The following is a 21,597-nucleotide window of genomic DNA, read 5'->3' as shown; positions in this document are numbered from 1 at the left end:
TAATTTTACCACCTTAATAATTGACCCCATATTAATATTTAAAACATTTTTAATTAATGTTTCTCATTCAAAGTATAATACTTGTGTAATATCGATGTTTTTAATACTATGCAACCTATATGAACAACATCAGAGACTATGCAATGATTTCCTGCGAATTCAGATAATACTTGCAACGAACTTCCCGTTTCATCATCATGAAATCTCTGCTAACACCTTCCTGGTTCTACCATGACGTTTGCTCGGTCTGGTTTGTGGACTACTCCAAGTTTCTGATATTTTGTTCCTAAATTCTTGTTACTGCTTGTTGTGCTCAACGGGGAATTTCTTTATTGCTCTAATTAATTTAAAGATTTTTTAGTTAGTTCACGTATTGTTTCTCAAATATATGTATCACATCATACTTTTTCAAATTTAATTAGTATAATTGTGTACGTTCTTAGGGAAGGCAAAGCCAGCGTTTGTCATAGCTTTTACAATTATTTCATATAAACGTGTTAGATAGTACAGTAAATATATTAAGAGCAGATTTAACCATTTTGTGATTCAAACCTTTCTGCCAGACGATAATTGCAGACTTCATGAGTTATTTATACCACCAGCTCAAAATGTATTACTTTGAAAGTAAATAGGATTTACTGTTATCCTTCCTAAATAATAATATTAATAACGTGTAATCTTGTCAATACAGATGAGAATGTCACAAGATACAGAGCTATATAATGAAATGATTATAATTTGTTGCCATCTCTTGTTTGTGACCGTTACAATGTAAAGGGGCCATGTCGTGCCATCTGTATCTGAAACTTTTCCTTGTCCATTGCTATAAACTCACTCATTCTCTCTCTCTATATATGTCTCTCTCTCTCTCGCACACACACAACTAGATCACACAAACAATGATTCCTTACGGCGGCATGCTCAAGGGATCATTCGAATGTCAACAACTTCAAGTATCCTCCATTATCAGAGATGTGAACTACAGGTGATTCAGTGTGTCCTCTAATCCAACACTCTGTATATCATTCCTAGTTGTTAATGTTGCTCAGTGTAAATTTTGAGCTTTCAAATGCAACCATGTGTGATGTGTTTCCTTTGCATGTCTTGTATGTAGCTGTGGTTCGTGTGGTTATGAGCTGAACTTGAACTCCAGCAACCGCAACACTGGTCTCATAGACTCAAAGTCCATAAAGAGAGGCATAATTTCCTTCTTCTCTGTGGATGAGAGCAGGTTCACTCAGATCCAGCAACTTCCCTGGTCATTTTGGATACCCTTTTTCAACTCCAAGCGCCAACAAAGAACCAAGCTCCTTTGCCGCAACTGTGCCAGCCACTTGGGCTATGCCTACACTTTGCCCTCCCAATCCCAATCCTGGGATGGCATCTCTGATGATTCCAGAATTTATGATATAAAACTCACCGCTTTGTTACCTTCCTTCTGCGAGGAATCATCTCAAAGGTTAGAGGATATGGCCAAGTACGAGAGTGCATCTTCCACTGTGGTGTTCTAATTCTGTAAGGAACAGGGACATATACAGTTTCTTGTTTACTTTTAAAGTCTAGGGTTGGTCGGGGTTGTTTTGTAGTGATGTGAATCAATGTATTCTACTTTTTTTATTAACGTTAGTGTGATGATATTTTGTCAATATTCTTTATTTTCTTGAATGTGCTTGGTTGATCATATAAATCTTGTGGACTCTGCCTAGCTTTTTGTATATTGTATAATCTCCTTTTTGAATTTGGAACAATCTAAAGGGATAGACACCTCCAAATGCAACAGCAATGAGTCTTTACCTTCACCTTTTTGTTAATTCATGCAGTAATCTTCATTTCCCGTTATTTTCTCTCATGTCCTTGAAGTGATCAGTCTGCCCTATAATCACTTTTAATTGAAGAACATGGTAAGATATAAAGAACTGCAGGAAACATACACTTCCAAACTTTCCCTTGCGATATGACTTTGTCTGTAAAAACTTCAATGAAGGAACAGAATAAGAAAGATTTCATTCTATGCCAATAAAAACCGTAGACTCAGTGTGGAATTTTTCCTTTGATAAGTACCTTCCCTCAAGCCAATTTGGACAGAAGGACAAGAAAAACGAAACCAAGAATCTTGTGTTAATGTAAGCACAAAATTCTATTTGAACCAATATATATGCATATACAGCTTTTAGTCAACCCAATTTATGTCCAGCTGTGTTAATTCTGTAAGCCATTTTTGTGGATCTTGAGAAACAGTGGGTCTAGATGGTGTCTTGATCTCAATATCTACATCAGGTGATGCTGCATCATCCTCAACTTTCTTGTCCTTGTCAAGGTTGCCCTGTTTGCTTCTCTGTCTCCTCACCTTGAGGGATAGAAGGCGAGAAACCTGATTAAGTCCACCCCACTTTTCCAATGCACGTGCAATATCAAAGCGTCCTGTGGGAAAATTCCATTATATACTAATTTCAAAATGAAAGTGAGATGAAGTTACAGCCATGTCATGTAACAAATTACATCCATCTTTCTTTCTTAGACTTGAAAGTGAGTGAAACTATGGTTTGTTGTTGGAAGCAATAAAATCAAAGGTTTGGAGAGTATCTCGACTTACCTGCACGTTCAAATGACTTTCTGCTGGGCATAAATGAAGGGTCCATTCCCCAGCTCCTTTGAAATTTACTTATCTGCATTAATAAATGATTTACATTCTGATTGAATAAGTAAACAATGTTAAACTTATGCATGCTCTTTACATGAAATAATCTTTAATATAGGTACATAACCTTTATCCTTCTTAATGTCCTTGATATTATGAACGGCAACTTATGAATAAATTAAATAAAGAGAGCTTCTATAAAAGCTAAGTGCATGTATTAATGTTAAATAGATGAAACTCATTTCATTTTGCCTTATCATTTTCTTTTCTTAAAAGTGTTTGTAAAGAAATTTATGAAATAAGGTCCTAAGTGTTAACTAGAAAGGAACTTTTGTAGCTCACCTCATCATGCAAATTTTCAAGATTGTCCCAGTAACCCTTTGGTTTGCGGTGTTTGTAAGCCAGAGAAAGGTTCATCATAATTGCAATCTTTCTGAATCCCCCCATGCGATTTATAGCCTTCTCAATGTCAACTCTTCCATGCAAACGAAGCTGCTTCCTCATTGGCATGAATCCTTCTTGTCCATGTTCTGCAATGAATTTCAGGATTTCAGATTTAAGGACTTCAATGTCCCTTTGTAATCCTGGAACTCTTCGTCTTTGTTGTGATAAGCTTTGAGCATTGCAATCAGACAACTCTTCAGCTGAACAATAGCTGTCGTCATCTGCAAAGCCAGATGGAGCAGTTTGCTGCCTTGAATTTGTATTTTGCTTACTTTCCAAAATATTTGATGCTGTCTTGTTCTCAATATAGTCTCTTATTGCACACAAGTTTGATGGGAGATCTTCATAAATGACCTGAAATAATACATTGTATTTGAATACAAAAGATTGTATCTAATACAAATGTGTAACACTTCTCTCTCTAAGGAAAACAGACATGGATAAATGAAGTATCTTGCTTCCCCTTATATTGCTTAAACAGTCTATTTTAGATGACAGAGCTTTCATTTTCTATAAAAAGGTTATCTTAGGTGAAACACAATGAACTGTAAACTTTAGCACATTGATACAGATCAACCAAATCGAATCAAATAATTCACAAACACCTCTTCCATGATAGCTTCAGAAAGGAAAGTGTCCTTGCGCATTTTTGACTCCACAGAGTACTTCAGCAGTGTATGATGATTTCCTAGTTGTTCAAAAGTCCACTTTCCCTGGAATGAGTCAAAGTCCCCTTCAACCTGTTCAAAACTGATCTCTTGTTCTAAATATTCACACAAGTCCAGCACAACACGAGCATGAAGCACCATATAAAGCAGGCCCTTACACCCTTCCTGAATATTGATTAAATTAGGGAATCACAAACTCACAATCTATGGATAACTTGTGTCACAAGTTCATAATTGTAATAGTCGCTGATAAGGAGATACTTGTGCATTTTATTGAAGGTGGAAGGTGAAGGTAGAAAAATAGTTGGTACTAATACAGTGTCAAGCAAACAAACTGTTATTCAAATTGCACATACCTGGAGAATGCGGACTTTATTGTTATCTCGTGATAAAATCTTACTGATAGCTAAATTTGGAACTATTCTGCAATGAATGATTTTATTTCAAGTCAGGAAAATTAGACATGGGATCTGGCAGAATCTTCTGCAGTACACACTACTTACTCAGGAAGAGTCTCATAGGAAGACATGGCATTCCATACTTCACTAACAGGAGCTTTAACTGTTATGCTTGCAAAAACACAGCGATGAACACCTCCATTTTCCTTAACATGAACACATGGAAAAACTTCGATCACAAATTTAGCTCGTTCTCAGAACTAAGGCCAACATACAGAAATTTTAGTTCACGTGAGTTACCAAAAGTCCATCAAATCTACGGAGATGAATTTCATCCACCACACAAGGCCTGTCAAGACTGCAAGTTTTTCCAAATGCACCCCAATTATTGATATTCACCTCACTGGAAGACAAGGGCAAGGAACCAGAAATTGAGGGAACTAAATCTTCTTTGCTTTCTCCAGGAGACAACTTATTCTTTTCACGCGAAGAACTATTTGTCTTTTGGGTAGATGACCCATAAATATCAGTAGAAGTTTTATCCAAGTCATTTTCTGGCAGGGAAAGTTTCTGATTTCCTGAAATATTCCTTTCTACTCTATATGCCAAGGCTCGGAGGTTCACGGGAAGATCAGATCTGATAATCCTTTCCAAGAATATGGCTGGGAAATTGAATCTTGGTATAACATTAACTTCATAAGATACATTAGTTGATGAAGATCTGCAAGAAAACACAATTGAATATAACTTCTTAAACAGCCTTAAGGTGTCCAATGAGTTCAGCAGCAAAACAAAAATATAGTCTCTACACATACAAGGCTGCTCAGCAATCAATGGATATCAAGGGTACAGGTTCTACCTTGTTCCAGATTTTACAGACCATTTGCCCTCAAACTTCTTAAAGTCTCCATCAACCATGGAAAAGTGAAGTTCTCGGTCCCATGCCTGGAGGAGCATTAAAAAAAATATGTATCAAATATGCAGTGAGTGCCTTCTTTGTATGAGAACAATTCTTGAGAAAGTTTTCCATCAATCAAGTAATGGCTGTATGGCAATTTGGCTTTGGGTGCCTGGCAAGGATGCAAGGTTACTTAGACTATAAAATGAACACTTCAAATACTTGTAGCTGTCTTATACAAGAGAATAAACACTAAATAAAATTAGTCTTTTGTCTATTCTTATTCAGGTTTAAATAAACCATGGCTGTATTGAGTCTTATAAACTTTAAAACTTCATGTATCCTTGCATATCTTTAACAGTGTCCAGTTCTAGGTACTCATTACTCCGGTACAATACAAATAAGTATAATATATAAAATCTGACACACTAACACATGTTGTGGAGATTATCAGTGAGAGATCCGTTATTCTTATTGTTCCCTTTTATTTGATGACCCTGAACCGTGGGTGTACATAATGCATTGTTCCAGCGTACTACTTTGATGTGAGATTTTGACACCCCATAATACCCAAGTCTCTATCATATTACTGCTCCTTTGTGGAATTGCTTATTCTTTGTCTCAATTTGTTGCGTGTAAGTTTAGCTATTTGTTGGAAAACTTGAATTTAGGATAATTGGTCTTGAGATGAAATCTAATGTAGATGTTGATGCAAATGACATCAATTGCGTGGTGAGTATTAGTTATAACTTTTATTCTGATAATTGGTATCAGAGTATAGTATTGTTCAACATTTTGAATCCTAACTATCAAACTCTTAACTTTTTCTCACGTTAAGAATTTAGTGGGTTTGTATCCACTTCAATAGTGAATGCAGTAACTGAATCACAGAAGAATAAGAAGTTATTTCCAAGTGTTTACGGATGAGATGCTCACAGAATTGATGAATTCTTGAAGATCCAACACAACTCGAGCTTCTATGTGCCAATACATTGACCTTTGAAATCCTCTTTGCTCTAACCATATCCGTCCAGGATATGGGCAAGGTATTTTTCCACTGTCAAACAAGCAAATAAACAATGCAATCCGTCATAATCTTATACGAAACTTACATGAAAAAAGCACTACCAATATTAGAAGTTATCCAACCAAAGTATATATTGTGATGAAATGGCAACATTGATTAGAGGAAAAACATCTAACTACTCACATTACTTTGGTTCGTTAAGTTTTTCATTGTCATTTTTCTCTTATAATATTTATCATGTTTTATAGATTACCTCCACACAAGGTTTGGAATGAAATCAGCAAGATGCTCATAATCGGTGAGAGCGTTCCAAATGGATTCAATGTCAGCATTGACAGAAATTTCAGCCTTAACTCTCCTTTCCCTCCAAGAAACCACATGAACTTCACACTGCACTTCACGTTCGACCTCTTCATTTTCTTCCTCTACCCCATTCTGATTACCATTCCGTACTTCTTTCTCGCACCGCACTCTGGGTTTGCAGGGAGTTGAGGAAACCGCAATGCCCTTGTAAGCAGAGTGAGAGGGGAAGAAGAGGGTGAGAGATAGAAGCGGTGGTTTGCATAGGAAACGCAGCGAAAGAGGTTGTGCTCCTCCAAGGTTGGTGGTTGAAGAAGAAGTTGGGGAAGTGGTGATCATGTCATGAGAGACAGAGAGGACACAGTGAGTGGTGGAGAAGCTGATGTGGTGTGGTTGTTGATGTTGTCGTTCATGTCAGGCCATTGCTGAGTGGAGTTCATGCATGGATAAGAGCCACTAGTCATTGCTTTTGTCGTTTTCTGCTACAGTTCGCACTTTTCGTATCAATTGGTGGTTCTCATGCACACACGTTGATGCCTTTTCTTTGTATCCACACTCTCAATGCCTTTTCCTATTTTTTTCATACGTATTTTTTAACAACTTTTTTTATAACATGACATTTGTTACAATTCTATTGGTCTGTTTGAATTTATTCTAAAAAAATATTTGAGACGGACCAATCACAAACTGTCACATGCGTTGTCAAAAAATTATCAAAAAAATTTGTTAAAGAGACATTTTCCTTTTTCATTATATTTTTTCTACATCAATTAATATAATACATTAGTATTAAATGAAATTAACCATTTTAATTGACATGAAAAATTGTTAATGTTGAAAATTGATCAAGTTATTATGGTTTGATTACAATACAAGATAGCTAACTTTTATATTCTTAGATACATTAAATAGGTTTAATTATTTCAGAAATCTCTATATTTTTTTTAAGTACTAGATAGGTTTTTCAACTTTTTTTTTCCTTAATTTTAAAAAAATTGAAATAATACGACCTTTGGTATTAAATTGGTTTAACGACATTATAAAAAATGTGAAATGAATAGTTTTTTTCCTAAACTCTCTCAATTTCAAATTCAAAAAGAATCCAATTGTTTTTTAATTCCTAAATTTCGTAAATCTCCTCAATGAAACTACGAAATCAATTTCTAATTTTTAGAATAAATTTGTTTTATTAAATTTTTTCCAATTCAAATAAATTCTAAATTCTGTTTACTTTTCCTCAATTTTCTATTTAAAATAACAAAATTCCATATTATTAATGTCTTTACGTAGTCACATCATTTAAAAAATCTATGTCAATATTTCTATTCCTTATATTTTCAAGGTGGGTTAAGTCAATTTAGTGACAAACAAACTATTTCAATTTTTTAAAAATAGAAATCTAATTGAGATATTTTTTTTATAATTGATATAAAACTTTCACTTAAAAATAAAGATACATGAAGCTATTAAACTGATTAAATAATAGCTAATTGATTATATTCACTTGTTTTAAAAAAATTTATTCACTTGAATTTTCAATTTTAGTCTAATTTCATTTAAATATTATGTAAATCTTTATTAAAATAATTGTTTTTTTATAAAACTGAGTTAATTTTATTTTGATATTTCACTTATGAGTTTTATTTTAAAAAAATACTAAAAGGTTAAGTCGTGTTTCATTTTAAAAAATTACTAAAAAGTTAAGTTGTGTGTTTCGTATGTATGATTTTATTTTAAGGAAGTCATTAAAATCAGGAACGAGTTGTGACCTTTGAAAATGAAGTTGTGAAAACAATAGATGACTTCTTCATTGATGTGAAGTCGTTGGGGTCAAAGCGAATTTCATTATATCATGTTTAATTAATAATTAAGGTGAATTCGTCACCATATTAAGCAACTTCTTCCAAAGCCAAGTTGTGTTAAACATTGGTGATTTCTTCAGTGATAAGTTACACTGAAGTTATCATTGAGTATGAGAATTTCTTTGAAAATAATTTCAACTAAAGTCATCATTGGATGTGATGACTTATGTTAGAAACTAATTCAACTAAAGTCGTCACTGAATGTGATAATTTCTTTTAAAATAATTTCAACTAAAGTCATTTGATGTGTAACTTCTTTCAAAATAATTTCAATTATAGTTGTCATTGAGCTTGACAACATATTTAAAAATATTTGTATCAATGTTTAACTTTTCACTTATTATAATTTCTCTAATTAACTTTATATCTGTTGTCTTCCAACAATTAAATTTATCAAGATTTTCGAAAAAAACAACTCTCACACTCAATGTGTAATTACCACTTATTCATAATAAATATAAATAAGTTAAAGTTCTCATTCAACTTCAATTCATAATAAATAAATTTAAACCAATGTTGTCATTGCCTATATATAACAACTTCAATTTAACTAGACAATTTCAGTTAATGCGATATCATCATAAGTGATGACAATTTATTTTCAGTGTAAATTGAGCTGAAGTCATCACACATAAACATAATTTTAGCGTTGCAGAAATCGTATCCTACTTATGACTTTGATTAATTGATTATGGTTAATTTTATTAAATATGATTATGTTAATCATGCACCTTACAAAGAAATCATCATTTACTTATACGACTTTAGTCGTAAAGGTCAAAGTCATCATAGTCATCCCTGGATATGATGACTTCTTTAAGTTATGTTTCATGAACACAACTTGATCCTTCTAGTAATTTTTTTTTTAAATTTAACCCAAATGTATAATTTTTCTTATTTATTTATTTATTTTACTATAAAAAAATTGACATATTGACATGTGTTAAAAACGGTCATGACTTTTTTTTATAGTTAAAAAAACATCTGAATTATGCATGTCAAAAATAAATTATGAAAAAATTTGTTACCATAGAATTGTTACTAGAAAAACAAAACATTATAATTACTACAAAATTTATTCTTATTTTGTATACTTTTTCATGATTAAAAATTATCACAAAATATATCATATTTTACTACAATTTAATATAGTTGAACTTGTGAAAAATGTGAATTTGAGTGGATTAAACAACTCCTTCAAGAGTTGAAACTTTGTGAAAATGAGTAAATAAAATTGTAGCATGACAACCAAACAATCCTTCATTATCTCCAATTCGGTCTTCATGAGAAAATAAAATATAAAAATTGATTGTTATTTTGTTAGAAAAATGATTAAGGATCTTATTACTAATTTTACCAGCTCTAATTGAAATGTAATATATTCTTAATTATCATTGTTTATTTAAGTGAACCCAAGTGTTAAGTTAGAATTTTAAAAAGTGTTTTGACCTTTCGTTGTAAGATCCAGAAAAATTAAATATTTACAAAATGTGGTAGTCATGAAGTGGTTATTTAAAATAAGAAAATATAATTATTATAAAAAATAAAATAGTGTGTTATTTTTATTTAAAGGGGTTTATTTTCTTGAAAAGATTTTGTAAAAATCATTATTAGATATGGTTAAATATTTTAAAAAATATTCTTGGATATTGATATACACTAGATATATTTATAAATTAAAAGATATATTGAGATATTATTTCAAATTAAAAGATATATTGAGATATTATTTTAAATTAAAAGATATCTTTAGATATTATTAGACATAATTAGATATTATTGTTAGATAATAATAATAAAATATAATTTATTATGTAGGGATTTATCAGAATTAATTAAATTAAAGATAATTTTATTATATTATGAAAATAACGAGCTTTTATAAAGTATTTGGAAAATAAACCCAATCGGGTTAGGTATGCTTTCGGTTAGATAAATTATTACTAGGTATCTTAAATAAATGTTTTATTTTTATTTTATCTTTAGTTTTTATCTTTAGTTAATTTGTTATTATTCTTTAGGAGTATTTTGGGCTTAGCACGTATTTTTTTATTATAAATAGAACACCTATGTGTATATTCAAGAAAAATTAATCTTATAAATAATTGTTAGAGTATTAGACACTTCTTATTGATATAGAAAATCTCTTAATTAGAAAAGCTCAGGGGTATTGTTGAAGGTTATTGTTTATTCTGGAAAAAAATCTTAACGGAAAACCTAGGTAAGGAGAATTTACATTCTTGATTTTGTTTTCGTATTTTCGTTTTAATGTGTGTGTTTGATTGGACGGTTTGCGATGATAGTTGAGTTGTAGGTGTTGTCGACTTTGTTGTCGAATTGTGTGGTTGGTTATTGTGATGTTTGAACACGAATGTACTGCTTATTGTTGGTTTTATGCATGTGAGGATAAGACAGATTGTTATGAGATTGTCTTGTCGTATCTAGTAAATCCTGACTTTTTCAATCATGCGATGTGAGAAGATGATGTCTCAAATGGACTTTTTTTGATGAACATGTGGTAGGATACCGGAATAAATCACTTGTATTTGTGGTAACATATTTTGTATGATATGAATAAATTAAAGATGAACATTTGAATAGTGTGGATGATATTATTTTATATTGTTCTATGTTAGCTTACTCTTGTATAATATAACTTTCACATGCTTATTTTTATACTGGAGCAAATAATGTTATATATAATACATGCTGTGTAGAGTGAAGATAGGAAAATAATATGAAGATTTTCGAATGTATTTAAGAAAATAAAAGAGTTTATGATAATGAATAAAATTTATAATTTTTTATTACATCGTTTCGTGATGATATGAGAAGTTGATTTTTCTTAACTTATTTAATTATTTAATTATCCGTGATATCCATTTATACTAGTAAATTATAACACTGTAAGGTCAAAATACACTGGTTTACTTAATTCAAGTTCTTCAAATATTTTGTTTTTAAATTTATTCTATTTCTGATAACCAGTATAGTGAATTTAATATTTGATTTTTATAATTAAAAAATAGAACGGAAAAAACGTGTTTTTAATAATGTTTAGAGTAATAAAAAAAGTCTTATTGAGTTTTTGTAATTAATAAAAATTCTATGTAAATAACGGATAATACTAATTTAAATAATAATAACTTTTAATTTTATAATGCAACTAGTCCGAAATAAATCAATCATGATTTGTAAAAGAAAAGATGAGAAATTGGTTTTTGAGTATGAATAATAAAAGGTGCATGGAAGGAAGGATATAATGGTAAATAAACAAGAAACGCGTCTTGCACTCGTGTGTTCCGGTGAATAGAACAGGGGAAGCGTGTTGCTTGTGCGATGGAAATCCCGCCCCCTTTTCCGTTTCTCTCTCAAAAACTGTTCTTTTCCCTTTTCTTTGTTCATTTAAATATTAAGTAATATATTCTATTACTTTTGCATTCAGTAAGGTGTAAAGGAAGGAAGGGGCACAATATCAAAATGAAACATTGAATTTCAAAATCTGATAATGGTAACGATACTGTATAGGATTTGCATTAACGTGTTCTTCTTCGAAGGGGAAGAAGAAGACGAAGAAGAGAAGGGTTGCGATTGCAACTGCATTCTGTTACGCTCCAAAATCCAATTTCGTCATTAACCTAACCTCCGCTCAGGTTTCACGCCAATTCCTCTCCCTCTTCCGTTTTCATCCCATGCATCGTCTTGCATAGATCTATTGTCTATTATTTCTGTAATCAATTATTTCTTCGTTCATCGTATCCTCCATCCTAAACTGCATTTTCAATCACCGAGATAAACGTTTTTTTTTTTATTTGTCTCAATTTTCATTGTAAGGTTGCCGCAATACGCAATTCGGTTTAGAGTATTAAAGCAGCACCGTGCGTACGTGTGTGCCCTAGAATTTCGTTTTAATTTCGTTCTTGATTGCACAATTAGGTTGTGAGTTATTTCAAAATTTAATATCGCTTCCACTTTTTTGCTTTTTGTGTATGTGATATGATTTAGGAATAATTGGAAATGGTGTAAGTAAATGTGACGTGATTTTCATTTAGTTGGCAAGTTGAAGGGTGCTATTTTACTCAAGTTACTCAATCTTAATTCGTATATTATCTGTTGAAATTTTATTAGCGCTCAATTCCGTGTTTCTGGAAACTGCATCAAGCTAGTGATCCCCACTCTGGATTATATATTTTGTATTTTTCTTCATTGCCACTGGTCAATCACGCTTTGCTGCCCATATTTACTATATTTTTTTATGTTCTGTCTATAATTATTGTTGTCAGTCATATGACTTTTTTTTAAATGTATTTATGACAATGTGTGACAGTGTGTCTTCAATGATCAGGTTTTATGTTTGACGGAAGAGTTCAATCAAATGAGTTTAACCATGATAGATTTAGGAATTTCATTTCTGAGGTTGATCACGAGCCCTGATGCTTCCGGTGCATCTATTATTGGATGGCTCATCACTGGATCATTTGGACTGATGGCAGTCATATATGCTGTTCTCAAGTGGCAGCGTAGGTCCTCGTTAAATTGGATTAAAGCTGCAGCAAGAGAGAAGAAGAAAGTTTGGAAAAAGTTTAAAGTACCACTGTCTGGTCATTCTTGGGTTGAAGATTTCACTTACAGGGAACAACCATCCACTTGTTGTTTCTGCTTGACTTCCCTTTGGCCTTCCCAAAATCTAGGTACAACAGCCTCACCACATACCCCTCTCCATCGTTGCTCTGTTTGTGGTGTCGCTGCTCATTTCCTTTGTTCACAGTTTGCAGCAAAGGATTGCAAATGTGTTGCTCAGGCTGGTTTTGGCCATATTCGACACCACTGGTCAGAAAGATGGGTTAACGTGTATGAAAATCACGAGATGTCTGCCTTCTGTTTTTACTGTGATGAGCCATGCGGTGTTCCCTTTGTTAAAGCTTCTCCAACATGGCATTGCCAGTGGTGTCAGCGCCTCATTCATGTTAAATGTCATAACAAATTGACTAAAGATTCTGGTGACTTTTGTGATTTGGGTCCCTTGAGGCGAATTATCCTTTCTCCTCTTTGTGTCAAAGAAGTTGATGAGGATCTAAAAGGTGGACGGCTAAGTTCTATTATAAGCTCTTCTGTTAATGGCCAGATTAGAAAGCGGCGTAACCGCAGTAAAAATGGAGGTGGTTACAATGCTAATGGTAAATCACGTGGTTCCTCAGGTACTGATGCAACGCTTTTTGACTATGTGTTGAATGGTTTTGGCTGGAATAATTCCAGTAATGAAAAGTTTTCTGATCAATTGGGTAATAGTAGAGTACTAGGAAACGGTTTAACTTCTATCCATAGCCACATGAAGAAATACACACTGGTTGATTTGTCTCAAGATGCAAGCCCACTTTTGATCTTCATAAATTCCAGGAGTGGTGGTCAGCTTGGGCATTCTCTTCATAGGAGATTGAATATGCTATTAAATCCTGTTCAGGTGATTACTTTGTCTATGATAAACAATTTATTTTCGTGCTTCTTATTTAAGTAATGACATCTGTTGTTAAGCATATTGCAGATATATCTTTTAGATATTTTTCAGAGTCAAGTTGGATCGTATAACTTATGAGTTTGTTTGATTAGTAGTTATATTTAGTGATGATTCTATCTCAAGATTCCTTTAATTCTACTTTGCTCTATCCTTCATGTTGCTGATGAACAGTGTTATGTTAACCTGATTCAAATTTGGAAAAAGGAATATTCTTTCATTTACTTTCTTAAAATAGAAGATTATAACTCTAACATAATGTGTGAAATCTAGGACCTGCTTGTTTAACCTTGTATGATTTGGTTTCAGCAATCCTGGTTCGTGAAAATATAAAATGCTCCTGGAAATTTAACTCAATACTGTGAAAAATTCATTTTCTTTTCTTGAAGAAAGGGGAACACTTTTTTGGAAGTGTTGGAAAGCCACCTTAATTATGGTCACTCCTAGAGCACCTTAATTATGACCGTTGTGGAGGTTGCTTTAATTGTAGCCCTAAGATTGGTGGTTTAATCCTACATTGACTAGCAATATTGCTGAAATAAAAATTACAAATCCTCATCTTACGCTGGTTTGTGAGTTTGGTTACGCCTTTAGTCCAAATTCTAAAATTATATCAGAGTATAATTTAAATCCATTGTTAGGCTACCTGCATTTGCTAAACTCAAGGTCAGTTACCCTGGGTCTGAGGGGGAGTGTCAGACAACCTTTTAATTGCAGACACCCCTAGTTGTGGTCTCTTTGGCTGTCTTAATTGTGGCCTTAAGGGTAGTGGATCACTCCTATACCCACTGGAGGTATGACTTAGTAGAACTTATATAGCTAGGGCAACCCTCACCTTAAAAATAGGTTTTATAGGTTCATTATTAACCAGGGATACCAATTGCAAATTGCCTAATCTTGAATATTTCTCCTGACTATTTACCTTGTGCCTTGTTGAATCCATATAATTACTAATTATGAAGATTAGCTGGCAGTTATTTAATCTTAAAACTGATGACAAATTAATAAAACATAGTGAAACTAGGTTCTTATGTAGTTAAAAGAAAAAGTCAACATATTAAGTTTATTTTGTTGTTATCTTTCAATTTTTGCACCAAAAAGAACTTTTTGTTGATTTCTGTCTCAGAAATTCTTATGATTTTATCGTGGAATTTTGTATGCAAATACAGATTTATATTTAATTGAATCCTCCTAAAAACTTTTTAAGGCAAGTTATCTATGAAAAATTATTTTTTCCTTAGATAATCTAGCATTACTTGTCTAGATATGGTTAGTGTTTTTAAATTGATATCAGTCTCACTGGACATGTGGTTTGGGGATTTTACTGTAGATATTTGAATTGAGTGCTTCTCAGGGCCCTGAAGTGGGCTTGGAATTCTTCAAAAGTGTACGATATTTTAGAGTACTCGTATGTGGTGGGGATGGCACAGTTGCATGGGTCCTTGATGCTATAGAAAGACGCAGTTATGAGTCACCTCCACCAGTGGCAATTCTTCCCCTTGGCACTGGAAATGATTTGTCCAGGGTACTGAATTGGGGAAAAGGCTTCTCTACCCTTGATGGAGAAGGCGGATTGACCATGCTTTTGCATGATGACATTAGCAATGCAGCAGTCACTATGCTAGATCGATGGAAAGTTAAAATCTCAGAAGAAAGCTCGGAAGGAAAATCAAATAAAGTGAAAACTAAATCCATGATGAACTATCTAGGTAATTCACTGAACAACCACCACCTAAGATTGTGTCTTAAGAGTTGCTGACATCTACAAACTGCGTTTGTAGGCATTGGATGTGACGCAAAGGTTGCATATAAATTTCATGTTACTCGACAAATAAGTCCTGAAAAGTTTTGTAGTCAGGTGGAATTCTCTCTTCCTCTGTATATCATTGTAAAGTATTAATTTATGTTAGTCCATGTCAATTGTCTAGTTTTCTTAAACTTCTTTCAACGTATGTACATTCTTTGAACTACTTTTGTAAGACTGAGCGATATCAATTAAAATCTATACCGCTGGTACGTGCTTATAGGCCTTATTCTAAATCGCCCTTGTTAGTATTCGGACTATAAATCTAGTTGAACGAACAGGAACCCATTATTGATTATTTTAATGTTTATCTACTGTATGTTTACTTGCTAATCTTGGCTCTTATCTATGGTATTTAACTTGTTTACAATTCATACAATGCTTCCTTACCTAATGCTTTTGCGTTTTTTAATCTTCAACCATTATTCTATTACCAGTTCTTGAATAAATTGCGATATGCAAAAGAGGGAGCAAGAGATATTATGGACAGAACTTGTGCTGACTTGCCATGGCAAGTATGGCTTGAAGTTGACGGAAGAGACATTGAGATTCCCAAGGTTAAATACTGATTCTGATTATTATTTTCACATAAGAAATTTATTTTATGAATATCCTGTCCTCTAAATTTACGTGTAAAACAATTATTTATTTCTTCGTACAACAGGATTCTGAGGGCTTAATTGTGCTCAATATCGGGAGCTATATGGGTGGAGTAGATCTTTGGCAAAATGGTTACGAGCATGATGATGATTTTAGTCTGCAATCCATGCATGATAAAATGCTGGAGGTGGTATGTGTTTGTGGAGCATGGCACCTGGGAAAACTTCAGGTACGTGAATTTATAATGATATTGATTTTTATGCTTTAAATTTTTTTAACTAAACTACTGGTTAAAAACAAAATCAAGAAGATATTTACCTTGGGTTTGAACGAAGAACTTTAAAATTTGTGGAAATTTGATATGCTTCAGATATGAATTACTTTGATTTAAATTCTCTACATTTTCAAAATGTTTTATTCGGATAAATTAACTCAATTTTAAATATCAAATTATCAGTTTGGGTAAGGTGTCTTAAATTTTACTATACCCAATAAAAAGTAATTACTGAAAAGGCCAAACTGTTCTAGATTTTAACATTCTAAAAAGTGAAAGGTATACTCGGGTTTGATAATTCCCATCACTTAATTGTTGGTTAGGTCTAATATCTACAATGGATACTTTCTATCACGATTTCATTTCATTTGGTATGCTTACTCTTTGTTGGACTCCCTGGAAACAAAATAAGCCTAAGCTCCCATACAGTAGAGGTAGCCCTCGGCTAAGATTGAAATCATAGAGAATGCCAGAAAGAATTTAAGCAATTATGAAAATTCTTCAGCCACTGAATATTCAACCCTCCAAGAAAATCTCTACGATATTCGGTGCCTAAACCTTTCACTTTCCTCTCCCTCACATTTAATCCTTCTGGTGGTAGGTAATGTTCATATTTCTCCAGGCATTCTTACCCCTATATATTTGACTAGCTGTCTAAGTTATTAAAAACCTCTTCCTTTTTATGCTGCTCCCACCTCCTCTCTTTACACAGACACCGCCCACTTTTATGGGGCCCATTTTTTTTCAATTTTTGATTAAACACTCGCTAAGGCTCCGTAAACCATTAAAGTAATAGAAGTTTTGGATTCATGTTGTGTCTAGCATCTTTCTCCATTTGAAAATCTAACTTTTTCATACAGTATACTTACGAGATTTTAAGTCTGATCCAATGTCAAATAATAGGACAAAACTTACATATAATAACTAAGGTACTGTATTGATACTATTTTCCCAAGATATGTAGAGTTTCACTTCAGTGATGTACAATAGATTTAATAAGACGCAAATTGTCAAAGTAAAACTCTAAATCTAATTAGAGAGCAACGGTAGTAGTATCTACGGTATTGTATGCAAGTTTTTTCCTAGATAATATGCCATCATGAAGGCTCACCAGTCAACTGCATGAAATTGATCTTGCTTATGCTGTTATCTTGAGTTTGAACTTCAAGTATACACTTCCGTTAAATATTTAATTCAGTTTTTTGTCACTTACGTAGTCCTATTCGGCAGAAGCAGGATTGTACCTTATAGAAGATACCTGTAGTCCAAAAAATCTGTTTTTACTGTTAGTATCTTATAATAAGGACTTTTCATACTGTTATGGCAAAAATTTTTTTCAGAAAAAATTATTATATATTTAAAACTTTGTTTGTTGAAATGATTACTCTAGATATTGTAGAAAACCTATTCCAAAACAGACTATTGGATTTATACGTATATTTTACTGGCATATTTTATTGAAATGCATATGAAACATGTTGGAAGTCCCATATTGATTAATATTGACTAGAAATAGATCAATTTATAATATATAAGTGAGTGTAAACTTCACATTACAAACTGATTTTGTAGGGTTGAGTTAGGTTTAGAATCTACTTCTTAACAAAACAGATAAAAGAAAACTCCACCTTACAAACTGGTTTTGTAGGATTGAATTAGGTTTAGAATCTACTTAACAAAACAGATAAAAGAAAAAAAAAATTCTAGCTAAATTGCAATTTTAGTCCACCTTTAATTACTAATCTACGATATTAGTCTCTATTTCTTCGCTGCAATCATAGTCTCCTGATTTTTGGAAATCGTGAATTTGGATAAAAAAAATTTAATTATACATACCTATTATTTATTTTTAACATTCTAATTAACTAAATCATTTCATGATGGTATCTTAAATAAATATATTAGATCTAGGGTTCAATTAGATTAAAATAAAAGAAATGAAACGTATGTAAAATTATGGAAGACCAAAATGTATGATTTGGGAATTAAAGGGAGATAATACTGTATCTAAGTTTTATGGAATTGCGATTATGCTAAACTTTTAAATCAATGGTAAGTTAGCAACAAGAATATCTGGTTTACTGTATAGGTTGGACTTTCACAAGCAAGAAGGCTTGCTCAAGGTAAAGTCATCAAGATACACTGTTCCAGTCCTTTCCCGGTTCAAATCGACGGGGAGCCATTTATCCTACAACCAGGATTCTTGGAAATTACTCATCGCGGACAGGTAATGGCATACTTTCATATTTTTGTAGTAAGTCTCGTTTTCTACTCAGTGATACAGTGTAGTATGCGGTTTGGTTTGTGGAAAATACTTTCTTATCCATATAGGTCTAAAATGTCCTTTCCATCTAATTAAGTTACAATTGCTCTCAAAAGATGTGTACATTCATCTTCTGGGTTTAAAACAGAGATATCTTATACAGCCTTCCATAAAATAAATAGATCGATAAAGTTATGGTTTGTGTTATATTCACATGTAAGGGCGGAGGGACTGTCCATCCCTGTTGCAATAATTAAAAATGGTTTCTATTATATTCACATGACGGATTTTAATGTCTGAAAAGCCGAAGAGATTTCTATTATCCGATACCTTTACCCCTCCAACTAGATTTTTCCAATACTTGTCACTGACTTTAACATGTTGAAGACTGGATTGGGTATTGGCATTTAGGGATAGACAAAATAAAACATTTTGTTCAGGTTTTTGGGTAAGCATATTTTAAAGAAATGATGTGTTATTTTTACTGATCTCTTCAAATTTGAGCATTAGAAAATGTGGACAGTTCAGTTCACTAGAAGTCTGAATGCATGAGGGTTTTATGTTATATACTCAGGCATTCATGATGAGGAAGACTTCAGAAAATGAACCTAAAGGAAGAGCAGCTGCAATTATGACAGAGGTATTACTAGATGCCGAGTGCAAGGGAATTATTAATGCATCTCAGAAGAAAGTTCTTCTCCAGGATATGGCCATCAATCTTTCATAAAGATCCATCTCAGGCTCAGCATGCATTATATATAGTTGCCCATACATCGTATACGTGGGTTTTTGGTTGTTTTGTCTTCTAATTCTTTTTATAGGACCATTTTTGGTAATATATCGGAAATAGAGACAGAAAGATTAGCTCCACCAAGTGACAAATTTAGTAAGAGTGAAAAATATGCGGCGGCATCATTTAGGTTTCTGTTTATTGTTTGCGTCTAACCCCACGCTCTGTATATTGTAACCCGGCAAAATATCATTTTATGAAATCCTTCTTGTTATCATTGTGTTGTCATATTTTTTTTCTCAACATTTTTGTTAGGATTATAAAAGTTTAGTGGCTATTAAAATAAATGGCCATTGATGACGGTTTGAATTTGACTGACTTGCTTGATTTTGAGGAGATATTAGTCAAAAAAAAAAATGAAACAGAATATTTAATTTGAATTGTTTGAAAATAACAATTTGAATTTGAGTTTTTCTTTAAACTATGAAACAAAAGTGAGAAAAAAAAAATTGTTGATAGCTTGTATTAATTTTTATAGCATATATTGTCAGCACTGTGGCAGTATACCTATTTTCTTTTCTACTATGCAAGTAGCACGAATCACGTATAGTTGTCCATCACAATTAATTTGGCAAGCTGGTGAGGGGACAGACACATGTACAAATGGTTTTTTTTTTTTTTTTTTTGAATTGGATGCTTCTTTTGTAGGCCATGAGCATTGTCATCATGTGATAACCCATTAATTAAGCATCAACATATCTATCTTTCATTTCTTCTACCATCAATTTTCTCCATCTTTTAGGCAAACACATTAGTATGTCTGTGCCATCTTTCTCACACCACCCAACACCTTTATTATTCTTGGAATCTATATCTAACTAATCACATTCATCTTCACATTTCTCTATTTTCAAAACCTTTATTACTCTGAATTAGACGTTTGAACAAAATGACTGAAAATAAATTTATATGCCGATAATGTAAACTCCATTTGTATCATAATTTAATTTCAAGTATGTATGATAGTTTTGTTAACTTTTACAAATATGATAGTTTTACAATAAAAACTATTTTATTATTTCAACTATTTCATTTTAAGATTGTGTTCGCTTCCAACTCTTTATTATTAAGAGAAATTATGTAAAACTAATTTTAATAACATGTTATATAGAAACAAAGATGTTAATTTACGAGATTAGTTTAATATCTCATCTCACTTAAGAAAGGAGATTCAGGATGAAAAGGTTGATTTTACATTCTTGTCCTAGTTAATTTCACGTGTCTTGCCTTTGGCTATTTTAGAATTGGTTTCCAATGTAGTTTTGCATAGGGTTAGAATCAGTTATAAAAATATTGGAATAGATTCTTCTCCACATACTTATATTATATATATATATATATATATATATATATATATATATATATATATATATATATATATATGATAAAATCAAAAGTTGCATCCTTAATCTTAATAATATATATTCTTTCAAAATTATTCTCTCTCATCATTGTTCATCATTGTTCACCAATATGTTTAATTTTAATCATATTTCAAATATTATACTTCATAAATAATCGCATCATACAGAAGTGTTAAATTTTACATATTCCATTTTCTAATGGTATATTTCAAAACATAAATTAATTTGAATTTTAAACTTTTTATTTAAAAACTATTCCTCAACATATTTTTATTTTAAAATTTAATTTAAACTCATCAAATTTGTATTTTCTATTAATTTTAACGATAGGAGAAATTTTTAATCTTCAATTTTTATTATTAAAACTTATTTTATCTATTACATTTATTAAATCATTCACAAACTTCTAAAAATTTTACCATTAAATATATTTACTTTTCTCTCCAAATCACTTAAAAAAATTACAGAAACTTTATCTTCAAATTCATCCGAATTCATCTCCACATTTCTTCAAATCTACCTTCAAATAAGAACAGAACATAAATGGTTTATAGCCTTTTATTATATATATATATATATATATATATATATATATATATATATATATATATATATATATATATATATATATATATATATTTTAAATTTAATGCAACATTTGAACTTTTAATTTTTAACTTCTTCTTTTTCATCTCACTATATCTTATCATGATTTCTTTTATATTAATCGGCATTTATAAATTTATTTAACATTT

The 21,597-nt window shown here is 31.9% G+C and overlaps 3 protein-coding genes across 5 annotated transcripts; 2 read left to right on the top strand and 1 right to left on the bottom strand.

Moving 5' to 3' along the window:
* The first annotated feature begins 21 nt into the window (after positions 1-21).
* On the top strand, positions 22-6,448 carry LOC106769046 (uncharacterized protein At4g08330, chloroplastic-like). Of its 3 annotated transcripts, none has more exons than XM_014654502.2 (3): positions 22-250; positions 888-985; positions 1,115-1,799. In XM_014654502.2, exons 2-3 carry the CDS (start codon positions 900-902, stop codon positions 1,509-1,511), a joined length of 483 nt encoding a protein of 160 aa, XP_014509988.1. In that variant the 5' UTR covers positions 22-250; positions 888-899; the 3' UTR covers positions 1,512-1,799. The 3 variants fall into 3 exon arrangements, with proteins under 3 accessions (XP_014509988.1, XP_022640113.1, XP_022640114.1); XM_022784392.1 differs by lacking the exon at positions 22-250 and adding an exon at positions 6,322-6,448 and having other exon boundaries at positions 298-985; positions 1,115-1,515; XM_022784393.1 differs by lacking the exon at positions 22-250 and adding an exon at positions 4,199-4,213 and having other exon boundaries at positions 298-985; positions 1,115-1,515.
* LOC106769045 lies at positions 1,980-6,712 on the bottom strand. The gene is made up of 10 exons (XM_014654501.2): positions 6,327-6,712; positions 5,983-6,103; positions 5,008-5,093; positions 4,449-4,869; positions 4,254-4,354; positions 4,107-4,173; positions 3,688-3,915; positions 2,981-3,436; positions 2,594-2,666; positions 1,980-2,421 (listed from the first exon to the last, which is right to left on the bottom strand). The coding sequence occupies exons 1-10, from the start codon at positions 6,710-6,712 to the stop codon at positions 2,171-2,173; spliced, it is 2,190 nt and encodes a 729-aa protein (XP_014509987.1). The 3' UTR covers positions 1,980-2,170.
* A 4,822-nt stretch (positions 6,713-11,534) lies between these two features.
* On the top strand, positions 11,535-19,695 carry LOC106768627 (diacylglycerol kinase 2). The gene is made up of 8 exons (XM_014653870.2): positions 11,535-11,888; positions 12,581-13,696; positions 15,078-15,456; positions 15,529-15,605; positions 15,989-16,108; positions 16,216-16,380; positions 18,515-18,652; positions 19,263-19,695. Exons 2-8 carry the CDS (start codon positions 12,611-12,613, stop codon positions 19,413-19,415), a joined length of 2,118 nt encoding a protein of 705 aa, XP_014509356.1. The 5' UTR covers positions 11,535-11,888; positions 12,581-12,610; the 3' UTR covers positions 19,416-19,695.
* Positions 19,696-21,597: the final 1,902 nt, after the last annotated feature.

This window comes from Vigna radiata, chromosome 7, assembly GCF_000741045.1.
Source record: "Vigna radiata var. radiata cultivar VC1973A chromosome 7, Vradiata_ver6, whole genome shotgun sequence".
In the NCBI taxonomy this organism is placed as follows: domain Eukaryota; kingdom Viridiplantae; phylum Streptophyta; class Magnoliopsida; order Fabales; family Fabaceae; genus Vigna; species Vigna radiata.
The sequence above is the reverse complement of the archived record's forward strand: the minus strand, read 5'-3'. Positions and strand labels throughout refer to the sequence as shown.